A 22114-nucleotide genomic window follows, 5' to 3' on the forward strand; every position below is an offset into this window, starting at 1 on the left:
AACTTTAGTAAAACACTTCTACACAGACTAGAGCCACCTTTTTCAGTAAAATTCTTATTTTTCTAAAAAGTTGTATCAGTTATGACGTAAAATCCATGACACATCTTTGTAAAATAGTAATCTACCCAAGTTTTTAACTTGTTTCTGAAACTTTTAGTATTTAGTATACATGACAAGTCCTGGTTTTAGAAAAACAATCACATTACACTTGTATCATGTGGGTGACCTACATATCTGTAATTCATATTTCTTTGAAATACAATAACCTTTCATATAATCAAAGTACTATTTCACAAAGTACATAAAAAATTTCAAGCAAGTTGGTGGTAGGGACACTGAAAATAACAATGCCAACACTAACGTAAATCACAATCAGACAAAATGGGTGAACTCTACAACTTAGCTCGATATCTCTATATAATTCCAACAATCAAGGCTACCCCAAATAAAAAGAAAAATATATCAAAAATCAGGGTAAGGAAAGACTGCTTCTCTGAATACTTTTCTTTCTACAACTTTCTTTAAATCCAAGAAATACAGCTGAAATGAGTACAGACTTCTGTACATTGAAAAGTACAAATACACAGACTTTCACAGACTTGTTTGCTGGCTACACTCGCACTTTAGAATAATTCACAGACACTGCTTACAGCAGGACACACATCATCTTACTTTAATTACTGTACACAACACTGAGAGTCCTAAATACCTGGTAGGACTCAATATCACTGAGGTGGTCCTTGCAAGGGCCCAGCTGAGACACTAGAGGGGCCCTGGGACCGGGGGGGACCCTAGGGGGGGTAGAGTATCACCCCCACCACACAGTTTGTACCACACTTGGCTGAAGCCTAAACACTCACTGGGTATACCGCCCGCTACTAAGACGAGGGATTTGCTGCTGGTGCTTCCATGGAGATTGGAGCAGATGCAGCCAGGGTTTCACACTTTGAGGTTGACTCAGAGTTTGTGGGTTGGGTGGGGGTGATAGTAGGGGTATTTGTTGGCTTAACTGATAAGGTTATTTGTGGGGTATATAAAGGGGTATTTGTTGTGATTGGTGCAGGGGTTAAGTTTGGGGTGGGAACTTTATCTAGGCTTGGTGCTGTAGCAAGGATTTGGGAGGAGGTTACAGCAGGGGTTGTGGTGGGATGTGAAAAAGGAACTGAAGCAGTAGCTATGGCAGAAGCAGGACTGGGGGATGCATTAAGTTTATCACACTCGTTGGATGATGAGTCATGATTAACTGCCAAAGTAATGGCTGTAGCAACTGAGGCAGGTTGACTGGTTGGTGCATCTGATGGTGATTTTACATCCAAGGATGCATCTGGAGTTGTGGCTGACTCTGTGGCTTGTGCTATAGCTGGTGGTGGTGAGGGTGGTGGAGAGGGGGATGGTGAATATTGGGGAAAGTCAGTTTGCACCTGGGCTACATTAAATAACACCTGTGACAACTGAGATGCAACATAAGTGTCCAGTATCTGGCTCATGACCAATGTCAATAGTCTGTTTTCAGTATTAGATAAGACACGAGCATTGGCCGGTACTCGCGATAGGTGCACCAAAGTGTTCGCTGCCCGTCTCACCATATCTAGACTTGTTCCCATAAGTTCTGGATTTTCCTTTAGAGCACTAACTCCCTGAACATTTGCCACATTCATTGCTGCCGCCTCTGCTTCCTCAATGAAAGCAACAAGGAGAGAAACACATCCATTCTGCATTGCTATGACTCTGGCAACACCCGAATCTGCTGCAGAAAAGTAGTGTAATAGATTAATGGAAAACTCCCTCAATACCTGATCTTCACCACGACACATAAAGCGAGTCAGTTGGCCACATAAGTTGTCCAAACGAGTGAAAGGTGGTGTTGCTAAAACCAAGTCTGTATTCTGGTCAAGCACACACAACTTAACCAAGGCCTCCAAGGCTAAGCGTTGCGGTGATAATGCAGACTGTAAAGAGGTTCCACCGGCTGGAAATGGATCCTGCCCATATGAGGCAGGACACGTTGCCCAGTGCAGAAGACCATTCAACAGAGGGCGTGAGATCTCTTCAGGGTAAACAGACAAGTCAAGATTGCCTGCCATATTTGCTAAAGTGACCAAAGTATTCTCATGTACATGATGAAGATATGGCCACCACCAGTGTGTATCAGGAGCTAGAGAGCTGCACCAATCACTCAGATCTGCGTCCTCATCACGATCATAATGTGCCGTGGAAGGAGTGCGCTGAGGATGTTCATGGTGCAGCAAGATTGTCTTGCCCAGTAAGGCCAGCAGAGAAGCAGACTTGCTCATGATGTCTTCATTTCCTGGAATGAAAGATAGATTCCGGATCACAGTGCCAACACATATGACCCTACGAGCCAGCCAATCTTGTCCTTCTGTTGTTGTGCTGAGTGATGCTTCATCTGGACTCCATGACTCTTCCTCAAGATCTTCATGCGGCCTCTTGAACCCTCCACTCTCCCTCCTAGAACCACTGCTTTCTCGCCTTTCCAATTTTTCTTTACTGTCTTGTTTATTTTGAATTATTTCTTCGTGCTTTTTCTCTGTTAATTTATCACTAACTGGTTCCTGTTTCACCACTACAGAGTCTTGGTGCACTTCTGTGTCCTTTTTTAACAAACACACTTCTTTTGCCTCCTTTACACTTTTCTTATTGTCACTAATATCTTCAATTGGTTCTTTCTTTAACTTCTTAAATATTTCATCTAATTTGCTTTTCCTTGAATTATTAACTCTAATCACCCTTTGACTAAAAAGTTTGTCTGTTGACTCATTATCTTTGGAGTTGTCACACTTTTCTCTAGAAATTAGGTCCTCCATTTTCTCCACCTTTTTCTCCTGCATTTCAGCAACTAAGTCAACTACTTTGTCCTTCTCAATAGGTTCTTCTTTTATTTGCACTACTTCCACCTTTTTTTCCTCCACCACTTCCTCTTTAATTTCCTTCACTTCCTCTACCTTAACCTCAGCAACTTTTCCGTCCTTTCCCGGTAGTAACCGCGTGAAAGCCAGAGGGGGAACTGAACTCTGCATATTACAGATTATATGGGCTGTACACTCTCCTCCACCAACAGACCACGTATCCACTCCCGAACTAAACCCCTCCCATTTATCCCATTCCCGAATTCCCTCCCGCATGAACAATTCTCCGTCTCTTTTAACAAATTTGACGGGCTTCCCAGTTTTAGTGATGAGGGTGAAATCTTCAGACCCTTTTAAAACCTCTTCTTTGTTATTAGGGTCATCCTCTTCCAACTTTCCTAAGTCCAACTCAAGAGTGGGAGATGGAGGAGGCCGGAGATACCAAGGTCTGTCTGTGTTATCATGCTGCTCAGCCTGAAAAATAATATGCATGGATTAGAGGACTGTTCTGTTAAAACTTTAAGTAACTGCGCAAGTACTAAAAGCTTGCTTTCAGGGCCTTGAAGTGATTTTAAACTGAATATATTCTATAAATTTACCATCATTTATGTGCACTCCAATGTCTGTGTATATAAAAAGAGGAAATCATCATACTTTTTATTCAACTTATGGCTATTATCAAAACTGATAAGAAATTGCTTCATGCAATATCATAAAAGAAACATAAATTCTCAAGAAGACTAAATCCATATGAACACCCAATACCTTCACTCTCTTGTTTGCCCCTGTTGCTTCATCATCACGACCCAACTCTAGTTCTGAGCAGATATCAAACATATTGATAAGGCCACGTCTGAGATGCTCAATTAGAGCCTCAAGCAGACCCGGCATATGATGAAGACCAAAATAAACAACAGTTTGATCATCGAAGAGTAGTATGTTTAGTATATCTAGGGCCCACGTCACTTCGGCTGCTAAACCACACCTGCAAATAAAATTTTCATAACATCATTTAGATGCATTTTGAGCATCTGGTGGCAAAGCAATGACAAGAGTATGAGAAAGAGTGCTAATGTATCCAAAAAGTGAAATACCATACAATGATGAAGTTTAATGGATGAAATTAACTATGGTTACCTTGCTATCATGGAAAAAAGTATTAGTACATATAACTTACTCTTACCATATTTGCTTGAATATCAGCCATATATTTTGCCTCCACATTAATTGCAAAGGGGAAAGGTACTACTTAGAATACAATACCATGAAAATTTTGTGAAAAGTGACCTCTACCACATACATACCTATTTGAACAAACTACCAATGTTCCTTCCTATCTTACCTACCATCCCTGAAAGATATTTAGTAGTATTATATAGTTAACCTTGACATATCCAAGGCTTTTGACAGGATGTGGCACTGGGACCTCATTTCCAAGCTCCCCTCTTGTGGCTTCCCTTCCTCGTAACTAGCTTCCTCTCCAGCTGATCAGCTTCTGTGGCAGTTGATAGGTAACTCCTCCCCAATCAACAGTGAATTCTCTTAAGGTTCTGTCCTGTCCCCTACAACTTTTCATATATTAACGATTTCCTTTCATCCACAAATAACCAAGTGTACTGTACTCATAAACTGATGACCAAACATTGCATTCCTTCATACCCTTCAATTTTGCTCCTTCTCTCACTCGATGTGCATCTCACCTTGAAACAACTTCCTCAATAAACTCAGACTTAGACAGATATCTCGGTGGGGATGGTGAAATCTAGTTGAGGTTAATGCCCCCTAGACCCAGTTTCTACTCATCCCTCTAGCTAAAACTCCTCACAACTCATCTCTCCTCTGATGGTTTTATAATTCCACCTCTTGAATCAATAAACATACTTGGTATTACTCTACTTCCACTCTTTCTTGGAAACCCCCACATTATGGAAATAACTAAGTCTTCTTTTAAGAAATTGGGAGTCCTGTTTAGATATTGAAATTTCTTTTTTTCTGAACAGTTGCTCCATTTGTACAAAAGAGTGATTTATCCCTGTATGGAGATCCATTTTCACATCTGAGGTGGTTCTACCTCTGCATCCCTGCTTGACTGAGTTGAGTCAAAAGCAGTTTGACTTATAAACTCTCACAGGATAACTTAAATACTTAAGCTGCTTGCCTTAAGCTGCAAAGTTAGTTCATCTTCCTTCTTCTATAGGTATTACTTTGGGTTTTGCCCTCAAGAGCTGGCTCCTTCTGTGCCCCCACCTACAGCAAGACCCCAGAATACTTGGAAAGCTGCTGCGTCACATGATTATTGAGTGGCTCTCAGCAACTCAAGGGTGGGCTGTTTTAGTAACTGTTTCATTATGTACACCTCAAAGCTTTGGAACTCTCTACCTTCTCGCATCTTTCCCAGTAACTATGGTCTGGCACATTTTATAAGATAGGTTTTTAAATTAATTCAAAATTCTAAAAACTTTTCCTTGTCTCTACTCTTTCCCTTTCATAACCCTTTCTATATTTCAATTAAGGACTGGCCTTGATGTTGATTTTTGTGGGCAGATTAGAAAGGGTAGTGAGTGGTAGGAGGAAGAAGTAAAGTTGTTAGTGAAAGAGGAAAGACAGGCATTTGGACCATACTTACAAGGAAGGAGTGCAAATAAATGGGAGATGTGTAAAAGAAAGCAGCAGGAGGTCAAGAGAAAGGTGCAAGATTTGAAAAAGAGGGCAAATGAGAGTTGAGGTCAGAGAGTATCATGAAACTTTACAAAGAGTAAAAAGATGTTTTGGAAGGAGATATATAACATGCATAGGACTAGAACAAATGGGAACATCGGTGAAGAGGGCAAGTGAGGAAGTAATAACTGGTAGAGATGAAGTGAGATGGAGCGAGTATTTTGAAGGTTTGTTGAACGAGTTTCATGATAAAGTGGCAGATATAGAATATTTTGGTTGGGGTGGTGTGGGAAGTGACAGGGTTAAGGAGAATGGTTTGGTTAAGAGACAAGAGGTAGTGAAAGCTTTGAGGAAGATGAAATCCAGCAAGGCAGTGGGTTTGGATGGTATTGCAGTAGAATTTATTAAAAAAAAAGGAAGTGACTGTGGTGTTGATTGGTTGGTAAGGATATCTAATGTATGTATGGATCATGGTGAAGTGCCTGAGGATTGGCGAAATGCATGCATAGTGCCATTCTACAAAGGCAAATGGGATAAAGGTGAGCGTTCACACTACAGAGGTATAAGTTTATTGAGTATTCCTGGGAAATTATATGGGAAGGTATTGACTGAGAGGGTGAAGGCATGTACTGAGCATCACACTGGGGAAGAGCAGTGTGGTTTCAGAAGTGGTAGAGGATGTATGATCAAGTGTTTACTTTGAAGAATGTGTGTGAGAAATAATTAGAAAAGAAAGCAGATGGATTTGTATGTAATATCTATGGACCTGGAGAAGGTATATGATAAGGTTGATAGAGCTACTTTGTGATCTTAGAGTGTATGGTGAGGGAGGTACGTTGTTAGAACCAATGAAAAGTTTTTACCATGGATATAAGGCATGTGTACAAGTAGGAGGAGAGGAGAGTGACTGGTTCCCAGCGAATGTCGGTCTGCAGTAGGGGTGTGTGACGTCCACATGGTTGTTTTATTTGTTTATGAATGGGGTGCTTAGGGAGGTAAATGCAAGAGTTTTGGAGAGGGGGAGGCGAGTATGCAGTCTGTTGTGGATGTGAGGAACTGGGAAGTGAGTCAGTTGTTGTTCCCGATGATACAGCTCTAGTGGTTGATTCGTGAGAGAAACTGCAGAGGTTGGTCACTGAGTTTAGAAAAGTGTGTGAAAGGAGAAAGTTGAGAGTAAATGTAAATAAGAGCAAGGTTATTAGGTTCAGTAGGGTTGAGGGACAAGGAGATTTGAATGGAGAAAAAATGGAGGAAGTGAACTGTTTTAGATATCTGGGAGTGGACTTAGCAGTGGATGGAACCATGGAAGAGGAAGTGAGTCACAAGGTGGGGGAGGGGGTGAAGGTTCTGGAAGCAATGAAGAATGTGTAGGAGAGAACATTACCTTGGGGAGCAAAAATGGGTATGTTTGAAGGAACAGTTGTGTCAAACAATGTTATATGGTTGTGTGGCATGGGCTATAGACAGAGCTGTACGGAGGAGGGCAGACGTGTAGGAAATGAAAAGTTTGAGGACAAAATGTGGTGTGAGATGGTTTGCTCGAGTAAGTAATGTAAGGGTAAGAGACGTGTGGAAATAAAAAGGGTAAGGTTGAGAGCGCAGAAGAGGGTTTGGACATATGGAGAGAATGAGTCAGGAAAGATTGACGAAGAGGATATAAGTGTCAGAGGTGGAGCTAACAAGAAGCCGAGACCAAATTGGAGGTGGAAGGTGGAGTGAAAAAGATTTTGAGTGATTGGGGCCTGAACATGCAGGTGGGTGAGAGGCATGCAACGAATAGAGTGAACTGGACAATATGTAATGTGAGGTGGTTTGATCGAGTAAGAAATGAAAGGGTAACAGAGATGTAAGGTAATAAAAAGTGTGTTGTTCGGAGAGCAGAAGAGGGTGTATTGAAATTGTTTGGACTTATGGAGAGAATGAGTGAGGAAAGATTGACAAAGAGGATATATGTGTCAGAGGTGGAGGGAACAAGGAGAAGCAGGAGACCAAATTGGAGGTGGAAGGATGATGTGAGAATGATTTTGAGCAATCAGCGCCTGAACATACAGGAGGGTGAAAGGCATGCAAGGAATATAGTGAATTGGAAAGATGTGGTATACCGTGGTCGAAGTGAGGTCAATGGATTGAACCAGGGTATGTGAAGCATCAGGGGTAAACCATGGAAAGTTTTGTGGGGCCTGGATGTGGAAAGGGAGCTGTGGTTTCGGTGCATTATACATGACAGCTAGAGACTGAGTGTTACCGAATGTGGCCTTTGTTGTATACATATATATATATACACACAGACATATACATATATACACATGGGGAGGTGATAACAAGTAGTGGTGATGTGAGAAGGAGATGGAGTGAGTATTTTGAAGGTTTGTTGAATGTGTTTGATGATAGAGTGACAGATATAGGATGTTTTGGTCGAGGTGGTGTGCAAAGTGAGAGGGTTAGGGAAAATTATTTGGTAAACAGAGAAGAGGTAGTAAAAGCTTTGCGGAATATGAAAGCTGGCAAGGCAGCAGGTTTGGATGGTATTGCAGTGGAATTTATTAAAAAAGGGGTGACTGTATTATTGACTGGTTGGTAAGGTTATTTAATGTATGTATGACTCATGGTGAGGTGCCTGAGGATTGGAGGAATGCGTGCATAGTGCCATTGTACAAAGGCAAAGGGGATAAGAGTGAGTGCTCAAATTACAAAGGTATAAGTTTGTTGAGTATTCCTGGGAAATTATATGGGAGGGTATTGATTGAGAGGGTGAAGGCATGTGCAGAGCATGAGATTGGGGAAGAGCAGTGTGGTTTCAGAAGTGGTAGAGGATGTGTGGATCAGGTGTTTGCTTTGAAGAATGTATGTGAGAAATACTTAGAAAAGCAAATGGATTTGTATGTAGCATTTATGGATCTGGAGAAGGCATATGATAGAGTTGATAGAGATGCTCTGTGGAAGGTATTAAGAATATATGGTGTGGGAGGAAAGTTGTTAGAAGCAGTGAAAAGTTTTTATCGAGGATGTAAGGCATGTGTACATTTAGGAAGAGAGGAAAGTGATTGGTTCTCAGTGAATGTAGGTTTGCGGCAGGGGTGTGTGATGTCTCCATGGTTGTTTAATTTGTTTATGGATGGGGTTGTTAGGGAGGTGAATGCAAGAGTTTTGGAAAGAGGGGCAAGTATGAAGTCTGTTGGGGACGAGAGAGCTTGGGAAGTGAGTCAGTTGTTGTTCGCTGATGATACAGCACTGGTGGCTGATTCATGTGAGAAACTGCAGGAGCTGGTGACTGAGTTTGGTAAAGTGTGTGAAAGAAGAAAGTTAAGAGTAAATGTGAATAAGAGCAAGGTAATTAGGTACAGTAGGGTTGAGGGTCAAGTCAATTGGGAGGTAAGTTTGAATGGAGAAAAACTGGAGGAAGTAAAGTGTTTTAGATATCTGGGAGTGGATCTGGCAGCGGATGGAACCATGGAAGCAGAAGTGAATCATAGGGTGGGGGAGGGGGCGAAAATTCTGGGAGCCTTGAAGAATGTGTGGAAGTCGAGAACATTATCTCAGAAAGCAAAAATGGGTATGTTTGAAGGAATAGTGGTTCCAACAATGTTGTATGGTTGCAAGGCCTGGGCTATGGATAGAGTTGTGCGCAGGAGGATGGATGTGCTGGAAATGAGATGTTTGAGGACAATGTGTGGTGTGAGGTGGTTTGATCGAGTAAGTAACGTAAGGGTAAGAGAGATGTGTGGAAATAAAAAGAGCGTGGTTGAGAGAGCAGAAGAGGGTGTTTTGAAATGGTTTGGGCACATGGAGAGGATGAGTGAGGAAAGATTGACCAAGAGGATATATGTGTCGGAGGTGGAGGGAACGAGGAGAAGTGGGAGACCAAATTGGAGGTGGAAAGATGGAGTGAAAAAGATTTTGTGTGATCGGGGCCTGAACATGCAGGAGGGTGAAAGGAGGGCAAGGAATAGAGTGAATTGGATCGATGTGATATACCGGGGTTGACGTGCTGTCAGTGGATTGAATCAGGGCACGTGAAGTGTCTGGGGTAAACCATGGAAAGCTGTGTAGGTATGTATATTTGCGTGTGTGGACGTATGTATATACATGTGTATGGGGGTGGGTTGGGCCATTTCTTTTGTCTGTTTCCTTGCGCTACCGCGCAAATGCGGGAGACAGCGAAAAAAGAAAAAAAAAAAAAAAACCATGTACATAATTCATACTGTCTGCCCTTATTCATTCCCGTTGCCACCCCGCCACACATGAAATGACAACCCCCTCCCCCGCATGTGCACGAGGTAGTGCTAGGAAAGGACAACAAAGGACACATTAGTTCACACTCTGTCTCTCGCTGTCATGTATAATGCACCGAAACCACAGCTCCCTTTCCACATCCAGGCCCCACACAACTTTCCATGGTTTATCCCAGATGCTTCACATGCGCTGGTTCAATCCATTGACAGCACGTCGACCCCGGTATACCACATCGTTCCAATTCACTCTATTCCTTACACGCCTTTCACCCTCCTGCATGTTTAGGCCCCGATCACACAAAATCTTTTTCACTCCATCTTTCCACCTCCTATTTGGTCTCCCACTTCTCCTTCCTTCCACCTCTAACACATATATCATCTTTGTCAATCTTTCCTCACTCATTCTCTCCATGTGACCAAACCATTTCAAAACACCCTCTTCTGCTCTCTCACCTACACTCTTTTTATTACCACACATCTCCCTTACCCTTTCACTACTTACTCGATTACTTACTTGTAAACTAAGAGTAGAAATCAATGGTCAAGCCTTAGAAGGGTTAGACATAATAAGTGGTGAGCCACAGGGACTAGTCTTGGGACAGGTTCTCTTTCTTATATATACTAACGACAATGATACTGCAGTGTAAGACATCAAAAGTAAATCTACATCTGGACTTGAACCTATGCAGTTTTAAACTGACAAGAGACAAACTGATGAAGTGGGTTTATACATGGCAAATTCTGTTAAGCTACAGATGAAAAGTAAGCAATATGACTTAAACAAGGTGATATATAGTGACCTAAAGCCAAGCAAGCTGTGCACAGCAGCAGTGAAAGGATGGAAAAAATTCTTGGATCCACAGGTACTATTATCAAATCAATTCGCAGGCAATCATCCTCATTGTTGCATTCCCACCTTGAATATTGTTTTCAGTTTTGGCCATCCCTCCTTATAAAAAAAAAAAAGACAAAATGGAGAGAGAAAAGCACTGAGCTACCAAGAATCAAACCCTACACGGGTCAACTAAACAAATCTATTTAGCTTATAAGAAAAGAAAGTCAAGAGGCGATGTAATTTAGGTGTTCAAAATAAACAAAGGCTTTGATAATTCAATCTGACAAGGTGCTTATGGCTTGATCTGTCTGATTTTATTGGTATCAATAAATAGAAAATCATGGGTAAATCTTTTACTTTCAATAAAGCAAAGAGCTTTATCTTCAACATAATTGTAAACACATGGAATGATTTATACTGATTACAGTAACTGCATCAGAGTTGCCCTTTGTCAGTGGCCTGTTAAGGGTGAGGCACTAAAGGTTAAGAAGCCATTCTGGAGTTTACTAGTTAAAGAGACTCTATTGCAGTGGCCAACCCCATGAGGTAGTTCCGTGGTCACATGAACAGTTGTAAGTCTTTCTTTTGAATAATCTTTATCTTTCTACTCTTACCATACTAATATCTATTATTACAAAAAGCCTCAAAAGGACCGAAGTTTTGTTGCTATTTGAATTCTTTTGTAATACTTTGGATTACTACTTCTGGTTCCCAGCAGGCTATACAGAACACGGACGATCTTGATTTGCAAATCAAAAGAAAAAGGTGAACTCGATAACAGAGATGCCCAGAAATTTTTTTCTCTTTAAACATATCTTTTAATATAGAAGTTTTGACCCCACAAGGTATTACCATACTTCCAATCCCATGGGGTGACCTTGTCCCCCAGTACATCACAGCATACTGGCCAAGGTATGGGGCTTGCTAGTATTTCTTTGTCATGGGAAAATGGATCAGTAACATCTCCCCCCATCCACCCTCACCAAAGAAAAGGAAAATAAGGGGTCAACCTCCATCTACAAGTAACTCCAAACACTCTGGGAGAAAACAAAACTTTAAATAAAACAAACTCCTCTCCCTCCAGGTCCGAATTGTGAAAGTTATTTGTCAACAAGGTTAATAGAATAAAATCTGAAAAAAAATGATATTTTTGGATTAAGATCCATCCCTGGGACAACACAACCCAGGGTTTGAGCCAGTATCACTACCACAGCAACACCGTTCTAGTCCCTACCTGTATCATCACCACAGCAATACCGTTCTAGTGTCTACCTCGAGCATAACTCCTCCTCTGTGAACCCCATACCCTTAAAAGCCTCACTAAAAAAGGACCAAATAACCAAATTGCAGAGAAAAAACTTGTGAAACATTGTTATATCTTATTATTTTTTTTATTATACTTTGTCGCTGTCTCCCGCGTTTGCGAGGTAGCGCAAGGAAACAGACGAAAGAAATGGCCCAACCCCCCCCATACACATGTAAATACATACGTCCACACACGCAAATATACATACCTACAAAGCTTTCCATGGCTTACCCCAGACGCTTCACATGCCTTGATTCAATCCACTGACAGCACGTCAACCCCGGTATACCACATCGCTCCAATTCACTCTATTCCTTGCCCTCCTTTCACCCTCCTGCATGTTCAGGCCCCGATCACACAAAATCTTTTTCACTCCATCTTTCCACCTCCAATTTGGTCTCCCTCTTCTCCTTGTTCCCTCCACCTCCGACACATATATCCTCTTGGTCAATCTTTCCTCACTCATCCTCTCCATGTGCCCAAACCACTTCAAAACACCCTCTTCTGCTCTCTCAACCACGCTCTTTTTATTTCCACACATCTCTCTTACCCTTACGTTACTCACTCGATCAAACCACCTCACACCACACATTGTCCTCAAACATCTCATTTCCAGCACATCCATCCTCCTGCACACAACTCTATCCATAGCCCACGCCTTGCAACCATACAACATTGTTGGAACCACTATTCCTTCAAACATACCCATTTTTGCTTTCCGAGATAATGTTCTCGACTTCCACACATTCTTCAAGGCCCCCAGAATTTTCGCCCCCTCCCCCACCCTATGATCCACTTCCGCTTCCATGGTTCCATCCGCTGCCAGATCCACTCCCAGATATCTAAAACCCTTCACTTCCTCCAGTTTTTCTCCATTCAAACTCACCTCCCAATTGACTTGACCCTCAACCCTACTGTACCTAATAACCTTGCTCTTATTCACATTTACTCTTAACTTTCTTCTTCCACACACTTTACCAAACTCAGTCACCAGCTTCTGCAGTTTCTCACATGAATCAGCCACCAGCGCTGTATCATCAGCGAACAACAACTGACTCACTTCCCAAGCTCTCTCATCCCCAACAGACTTCATACTTGCCCCTCTTTCCAAAACTCTTGCACATTTACCTCCCTAACAACCCCATCCATAAACAAATTAAACAACCATGGAGACATCACACACCCCTGCCGCAAACCTACATTCACTGAGAACCAATCACTTTCCTCTCTTCCTACACGTACACATGCCTTACATCCAGTACATTGTTATATCTATGGTACAAAAATAAACAAAAAGAAAAGAAGAAATGATTTGGGGACTGGAATCACTGACAGCCAGGTTTACCAAGGCCACTTACCTTCCAGATACAACAATTTGGTAAACCAACTTGAACACCTAATCCTTCTTAGTGTTCAGTCAAGTCACAAACCACACACACTACTGCATATATGGCCCCTGAAGTCAGAGATGGTAATCCCAGAAAATTCACAATTAGAATCTAAATATAATTTCTACATGACATACATCGAAGTATATGACATATATGGAAGTGCAGCATCAAATTAAGCAGAGAAATGAAATGAATATATGGGATGTTAATCCACAAAAGACTACTGAACAGCAAGAACAGCCAAGCAGCATAACCATAGTGCTGGGAACCCAAGAAAAATGAGCTTTTTGTATGGCTGGTAAATGGAGGACCAATGACATGAACCCAGTGAATTTTGCTCACTAGCCAAGAGCAGAGCTGAAAAATGAGCATTTGCTGCAAATACCACTGAGTCATTTGCAAATGGTGGACACAAGCTGCTGCCTCATCACCAAATATGAGGCATGACAGACTCACAGCCAGTATATTTCCCAAAAATGTAACCCATGCTCATGAGACAAGTCCCAAAGAAGAAAAAGAATCCCCATTAAGCATCTCAAATCTCACATGGGATGGACTAAGAGCATACTGGAATGCAATGTTAATAAAAATCATTTTCACAATACTAAGCTCTATAACCCTATACTAAAAGCAGGAAAATGCCAAAAATCCAAGAAAAAGAATTGTTACTATAATACTTAAGATTTCCATTACGAATAAAACTTTATCTTACCTGAGGGACATTAGAAGCCTCCAAGGATCACAAGACTGGAGGTCAGACCGAGTCATGCGTTTTCTACGTGCCAGCACCGGCAGCACCGCCTCCACACTATCCAAAGGGAACTGATGTTTCCCAGAGTAAGCACTGTACATGCTATTGCCACACTGCCAAAAAAAAATCTGTTTATAAACACTGAATGCCTTCAATATTACTGTTGTCTAAGCTAATAAGGGTACCATCCCATAGCTCAACGCCTTGCTCACCTTCATCCATTCCCAATGCCACCCCACCAAACAGAAAGCAACACAAATGCAAACAGGAAAAGAAAAAAAAGATGAGATATACATTCTCTTCTCTTCTCCCATACCCAATTGCTGCCTCCTGCATCAGCAAGATGGCGCCAGGAAAGTGACGAATAAAGACCATATCTGCTCACACTCATCTGTGAACTGTCTTGTATAATGCATCAAAACCACAGCTCCCTATCCAGGCCCAACAGACATGCCCTAACTCAGTCTACTGATGGCACATTGACCCCATTATACCACAGCATTCCAATTCGCTCTATTCCATGCACAACTTTCACCATCTTGCATGTTCAGGCCCCTATCACTTAAAATCATTTTCACTCCATCCTCCCATCTCCAATTTGGTCATCCAGTTCTCCTTATTCTGACACATATATCCTCTTTGTCAACCTTTCCTCACTCATTCTCTCCGTATGTCCAAACCATTTAAACATATCTTTTTCTGCTCTCTCAACCACACTAATTTTATTTCCACACACCTACATTACCCTTTCATTACTTACTCGATTAAACCATCTCACACAACATATTTTCCTCAAACATTTAATTTCCAACATATCCATCCTCCTCTGAACAACTCTATCTACAGCCTATGCCTTGCAACCATATAATATTGACAGAACTGCTACTTCTTCAAAAATACCAATTTTTTGCCATCCTAGATAATGTTCTCTCCTCCACACGTTCATCGCTACAAGAAACTTCACCCCTCCCTCATCCTAAGACTCTCTTCTGCTTCCATGGTTCCACTCCCTGCCATGTCCACTCCCATATATCTAAAACACTTCACTTCCTCCAATCTTTCTCCATTATGATGTACATCCCAAATAATCTGTCTCTCAACCCTACTGAACCTAATAAACTTGCTTTCATTCATATGAACTCTCAACTTTCTCCTTTCACACACTTTTCTAAACTCAGTCACCAACTTCTGCAGTTTCTCACCCAAATCAGCCACTAGAGCTGGATAATAAGTGAACAACAACTGATTCACTTTCCCGGCCCTCTCATCCACAACATACTACATACTCGCCCCTCTCTCCAAAACTCTTGCATTTACCTCGCTAACCACCACATCCACACACGCCCCTGCCGCTAACCAACATTCACTGGAAACCAATCACTCTCCTTTCTTCCTACTCGAACACATGCCATACATCCCCGATAAAAACTTTTCACTGCTTCTAACAACTTACCTCCCACACCATACACTCTTAAAATCTTCCACAAAGCATCTCTATCAACTCTATCATATGCCTTCTCCAGATCCATAAATGCTACATACAAAACCATCTGTATTTCTAAGTATTTCACACATACATTCTTCAAAGCAAACACCTGATCCACAGATCCTCTACCACTTCGGAAACCACACTGCTCTTCCCAATCCAATGCTCTGTACATGCCTTCACCCTCTCAACCAATTCCATTCCAATTAATTTCCCCAAAATACTTAACAAACTTATGCCTCTGTAGTTTGAGCTCTCACCTTTATCCCCTTTGCCTTCATACAAAAGCACAATGCATGCATTCTGCCGATCCTCAGGCACTTCACCATGATCCATACATACAATGAATATCCTCACCAGTGAATGAACAACACAGTCTCCCACTTTTTTATGAATTCACGGCAATACCATCCAAACTCGCTGCCTTGCCGGATTTTATTTTCCACAGAGTTTTCACTACCTCTTCTCTCTTTACCAAACCATTCTTCCTAACCCTTTCACTTCGCACACCACCTCGACCAAAACACCCTATATTTGACACTCTATCATCAAACACATTCAGCAACCCTTCAAAATATTTACTCCATCTCCTTCTCACTTCATCGCTACTTGTTATTACCTTCCCACTTGCCCCCTTCACCGATATTCCTGTTTGTTCTCTTGTCTTATGCACATTATCTATCTCCTTCCAAAACATCTTTTTATCCTCCCTAATATCTAATGATACTCTCTCACCCCTATTCTCATTTGCCCTCTTTTTCAACTCTTGCACCTTTCTCTTGACCTCCTGCTGCTTCCTTTTATACATCTCCCAGTCATTTGCACTACTTCCCTGCAAGTACTGTCCAATTGCCTCTCTTTTCTCTTTCACCTCACTTCCTCATCCCACCACTCACTACCCTTTCTAATCTGCCCATCTTCCACCTTTCTCATGCCACAAGCATCTTTTGCACAGGCCATCACTGCTTCCCTAAATACATCACATTCCTCACCTACTCCCCTCACGTCATTTGCTCTCACCTTCTGCCATTCTACACTCAATCTCTCCTTGTACTTCCTCACACAAGTCTCCTTTCCAAGCTCACTTGCTCTCACCACTCTCTTCTCCCAAACATTCTCTCTTCTTTTCTGGAAACCTCGACAAATTTTCACCTCGAAGGCTCAGATTGGGGTGTCTGAATGTGTGAGGATGTAACCAAGATGAGAAGTAGGGAGAGATAGGTAGTAGGTTTGAGGAAAGAAACCTGAATGTTCTCACTCTGAGTGAAATGAACTCAAGGGTAACGGGGTTGATTGGTGTGGGAAAGCCTTGGGAGTCAGGGATTGGCATTAGGACAAGAGCTAAAGAAGGAGTAGCACTACTCCTAAAGCAGGAGTTATAGGTATATGTGAGTGTAAGAAAATAAATTCTAGATTGATTTGGGTAAAACTGAAAAAGGATGGAGAGAGATGAGTGATTAGTGGTGCCTATGCAACTGGTCATGAAAAGAAAGATCATGAGAGGCAAGTGTTTTGGGAGCAGCTGAGTGAGTGTGTCAGCAGCTTTGATGCTCGAGACCAGGTCATAGTGATGGGTGATTTGAATGTGAAGGTGAGTATTGTGGCAGTTCAGGGTAAAATTGCTGAACATGGGGTGGTCAGTGTTGTACATGGAAATGGTGAAGAGCTTGTATTTTTGTGTGCTGAAAAAGAACTGGTGATTGGGAATATCTGGTTTAAAAAGAGAGAGATACATAAGTATATGTATGCGAGTAGGAGAGATGGTCAAAGAGCATTACCGGATGACGTGTTAATTGATATGCGTGTAAAAGAGACTTTTGGATGTTAATGTACTGAGAGGGGCACCTGGAGAAATGTCTGAACACTTTATCTCGTGGAGGTGAATGTGAATATGTATATGTACATATATGTACACGTATGGTGTGGGAGGCAAGTTGTTAGAAGCAGTGAAAAGTTTTTATCGAGGATGTAAGGCATGTGTACGTGTAGGAAGAGAGGAAAGTGATTGGTTCTCAGTGAATGTAGGTTTGTGGCAGGGGTGTGTGATGTCTCCATGGTTGTTTAATTTGTTTATGGATGGGGATGTTAGGGAGGTGAATGCAAGAGTTTTGGAAAGAGGGGCAAGTATGAAGTCTGTTGGGGATGAGAGAGCTTGGGAAGCGAGTCAGTTGTTGTTCGCTGATGATACAGCGCTGGTGGCTGATTCATGTGAGAAACTGCAGAAGCTGGTGACTGAGTTTGGTAAAGTGTGTGAAAGAAGAAAGTTAAGAGTAAATGTGAATAAGAGCAAGGTTATTAGGTACAGTAGGGTTGAGGGTCAAGTCAATTGGGAGGTGAGTTTGAATGGAGAAAAACTGGAGGAAGTGAAGTGTTTTAGATATCTGGGAGTGGATCTGGCAGCGGATGGAAACATGGAAGTGGAAGTGGATCATAGGGTGGGGGAGGGGGCGAAAATTCTGGGAGCCTTGAAGAATGTGTGGAAGTCGAGAACATTATCTCGGAAAGCAAAAATGGGTATGTTTGAAGGAATAGTGGTTCCAACAATGTTGTATGGTTGCGAGGCGTGGACTATGGATAGAGTTGTGCGCAGGAGGATGGATGTGCTGGAAATGAGATGTTTGAGGACAATGTGTGGTGTGAGGTGGTTTGATCGAGTAAGTAACGTAAGGGTAAGAGAGATGTGTGGAAATAAAAAGAGCATGGTTGAGAGAGCAGAGGAGGGTGTTTTGAAATGGTTTGGTCACGTGGAGAGAATGAGTGAGGAAAGATTGACCAAGAGGATATATGTGTCGGAGGTGGAGGGAACGAGGAGAAGAGGGAGACCAAATTGGAGGTGGAAAGATGGAGTGAAAACGATTTTGTGTGATCGGGGCCTGAACATGCAGGAGGGTGAAAGGAGGGCAAGGAATAGAGTGAATTGGAGCGATGTGGTATACCGGGGTTGACGTGCTGTCAGTGGATTGAATCAAGGCATGTGAAGCGTCTGGGGTAAACCATGGAAATCTGTGTAGGTATGTATATTTCCGTGTGTGGACGTATGTATATACATGTGTATGGGGGTGGGTTGGGCCATTTCTTTCGTCTGTTTCCTTGCGCTACCTCGCAAACGTGGGAGACAGCAACAAAGCAAAAAAAAAAAAAAAAAAAAAAAAAAAATGTGCAAATATGTACATATATGTGAATGAGCGGATGTGTCTTTCTTCTTCTGTTTCCTGACACTACCTTGCAAATGCAGTAAACAGCAATCAAGTATGAAAAAAATACATATATATTCCTAGCCTATGCCAGGTACCCAATTTATCGGCCAATCCCTACACGAGGATGAACTTCTGGGTTGCCTGCAAACCAACAGCTCAAACCAGGATTTAAAATTATGAACTCAATACAACGCAGTCTGTAAATGTGTCACGGTCAGCAATGTTAAATGCTATACACCATGGAGCTCTATAAAAATGAGCCATGAGGTGGGTGAGCTGACTAATGTCCTGGGTGCATTGATAAGCGTGTCGAGTGAGAGCAAAAATGAGCATGTTTGATGGTATAATACCCCTAATAATATTATGGATATGAGATGTGGACTTTAAATGGAGAAGTATGGAAGAGGGTGGATGTTGTTATTGTAATGTTTGAGGGTAGTATGTGGTGTGAGGAAGGCTGAACAGTAAGACATTGGTGTGGTAATGAGATGAGTATGGCTGAGAGCTGAAGAGGGTCCTGAAATGATTTGGACTAATGGAGAGGATGATAAAGTGTCAGGAGTGCAGGGAACAAGAAGGGGAAGACCAATTTGGAGATGGAAAGATGAAGTGATCAACTCAATACAACGCAGTCTGTAAATGTGTCATGGTCAGCAATGTTAAATGCTATACACCATGGAGCTCTATAAAAATGAGCCATGAGGTGGGTGAGCTGACTAATGTCCTGGGTGCATTGATAAGTGTGTCGAGTGAGAGTAAAAATGAGCATGTTTGATGGTATAATACCCCTAATAATATTATGGATATGAGATGTGGACTTTAAATGGAGAAGTATGGAAGAGGGCGGATGTTGTTATTGTAATGTTTGAGGGCAATATGTGGTGTGAGGAAGGCTGAACAGTAAGACATTGGTGTGGTAATGAGACGAGTATGGCTGAGAGCTGAAGAGGGTTCTGAAATGATTTGGACTAATGGAGAGGATGATAAAGTGTCAGGAGTGCAGGGGACAAGAAGGGGAAGACCAATTTGGAGATGGAAAGATGAAGTGATTAAGGTGTTGAGTGCTCAGGGCCTGAACACACAGAAGGGTATGAATTTTGCACCAAATACAGTGAACTGGAGGAGTGTGATATATAGGGGGCGAGTGATGTCAATGGACGACACCATGGCACATATAGTAGTCAGGGTTAACTAGAGTTGGCTATGGGGCCTGGTAGTGGATAAGGGGCAGTGTTTTTCATGCATTATACATGACACATAAGGAGTGGATGTGAACAAAGAAGGCCATTTCTTCATCTGCTCCTAATGCTACCTCACTAATGAGGTAAATGGCAAACAAGTATGAAAGAAAAGTAACTTAAATTTTCCAAGAAATCTGTCACTTTTCCAAAAAACTTTCCTTTCTATACTAATGGTGATACCATATGTAATGCACACTGGTTTTCTGATTCAATTTCTTTGATAAATACCGGATTAGCAATGTTGAATTCATGTAATATTGATGGAAGGACAATTTTTCTTATATTTTGTGCATTATTTTCATATATCCAGTATGGACTTCCGATAATTTAAGTACACATCTAAAAAACATACTGCCTTCTGATAGTGAAAAAACATTAGAAAATATCATATTAACAGTAATGTTTTAGTGGATTACTAACATGACTTTGGTAAAGTGTGTGAAAGAAAAAAGCAGAGAGTAAATGCGAATAAGAGCAAGGTTATTTGGTTCAGTAGGGTTGAGGGACAAGTAAATTGGGAGGTAAGTTTGAATGGAAGTGTAGGAAGAGAGGAAAGTGATTGGTTCTCAGTGAATGTAGGTTTGCGGCAGGGGTGTGTGATGTTTCCATGGTTGTTTAATTTGTTTATGGATGGGGTTGTTAGGGAGGTGAATGCAAGAGTTTTGGAAAGAGGGGCAAGTATGAAGTCTGTTGGGGATGAGAGAGCTTGGGAAGTGAGTCAGTTCTTGTTCGCTGATGATACAGCGCTGGTGGCTGATTCATGTGAGAAACTGCAGAAGCTGGTGACTGAGTTTGGTAAAGTGTGTGAAAGAAGAAAGTTAAGAGTAAATGTGAATAAGAGCAAGGTAATTAGGTACAGTAGGTTTGAGGGTCAAGTCAATTGGGAGGTAAGTCTGAATGGAGAAAAACTGGAGGAAGTAAAGTGTTTTAGATATCTGGGAGTGGATCTGGCAGCGGATGGAACCATGGAAGCGGAAGTGGATCATATGGTGGGTGAGGGGGCGAAAATCCTGGGAGCCTTGAAGAATGTGTGGAAGTCGAGAACATTATCTAAGAAAGCAAAAATGGGTATGTTTGAAGGAATAGTGGTTCCAACAATGATGTATGGTTGCGAGGCGTGGGCTATGGATAGAGTTGTGCGCAGGAGGATGGATGTGCTGGAAATGAGATGTTTGAGTAAGTAACGTAAGGGTAAGAGAGATGTGTGGAAATAAAAAGAGCGTGGTTGAGAGAGCAGAAGAGGGTGTTTTGAAATGGTTTGGGCACATGGAGAGAATGAGTGAGGAAAGATTGACCAAGAGGATATATGTGTCGGAGGTGGAGGGAACGAGGAGAAGTGGGAGACCAAATTGGAGGTGGAAAGATGGAGTGAAAAAGATTTTGTGTGATCGGGGCCTGAACATGCAGGAGGGTGAAAGGAGGGCAAGGAATAGAGTGAATTGGATCGATGTGGTATACCGGGGTTGACGTGCTGTCAGTGGATTGAATCAGGGCATGTGAAGCGTCTGGGGTAACCATGGAAAGCTGTGTAGGTATGTATATTTGCGTGTGTGGATGTATGTATATACATGTGTATGGGGGTGGGTTGGGCCATTTCTTTCGTCTGTTTCCTTGCGCTACCTCGCAAACGCGGGAGACAGTGACAAAGCAAGAAAAAAAAAAAGTTTGAATGGAGAAAAACTGGAGGAAGTGAAGTGTTTTAAACATCTGGGAGTGGAATTGGCAGCGGATGGAACCATGGAAGCAGAAGTGAGTCACAGAGTGGGGGAGGGGGCAAAAAATTCTGGGAGCGTTGAAAAATGTTTGGAAGGCGAGAACACAATCTTGGAGAGCAAAAATGGTATGTTTGATGGAATAGTGGTTCCAACGATGTTAAATAGTTGTGAAGCATGGGCTATAGATAAGGTTGTGTGAAAGAGGGAGGATGTGCTGGAAATGAGATGTTTGAGGACAATATGTGGTGTAAGGTGCTTTGATCGAGTAAGTAATGAGACGGTAAGAGAGATGGGTGGTAATAAAATGTGTGGTTGAGAGAGCAGGAGAGGGTGTATTGAAATGGTCTGGTCACATGGAGAGAAAGAGTGAGGAAAGATTGACAAAGTGGATATATGAGTCAGAGGTGGAGGGAAGGAGGAGAAGTAGGTGACCAA

The 22114-nt window shown here is 42.0% G+C and overlaps 1 protein-coding gene across 15 annotated transcripts in view; it reads right to left on the minus strand.

The window, feature by feature from the left end:
* Positions 1-489: 489 nt before the first annotated feature.
* The window catches only part of LOC139762749 (trithorax group protein osa-like), a 437278-nt gene continuing 415653 nt past the window's right edge, over positions 490-22114 (minus strand). For all 15 annotated transcript variants that reach the window (XM_071687843.1, XM_071687851.1, XM_071687853.1 and 12 more), the window contains 3 exons: positions 14002-14153; positions 3633-3852; positions 490-3341 (listed from right to left, as the gene is read on the minus strand). In XM_071687843.1, coding sequence (XP_071543944.1) covers positions 879-3341; positions 3633-3852; positions 14002-14153 — 2835 coding nt within the window. In that variant the 3' untranslated portion in view covers positions 490-878. The remainder of the gene's footprint in view (positions 3342-3632; positions 3853-14001; positions 14154-22114) is intronic.

The sequence above is a fragment of the Panulirus ornatus genome, chromosome 44 (genome assembly GCF_036320965.1).
Source record: "Panulirus ornatus isolate Po-2019 chromosome 44, ASM3632096v1, whole genome shotgun sequence".
Classification (NCBI taxonomy): domain Eukaryota; kingdom Metazoa; phylum Arthropoda; class Malacostraca; order Decapoda; family Palinuridae; genus Panulirus; species Panulirus ornatus.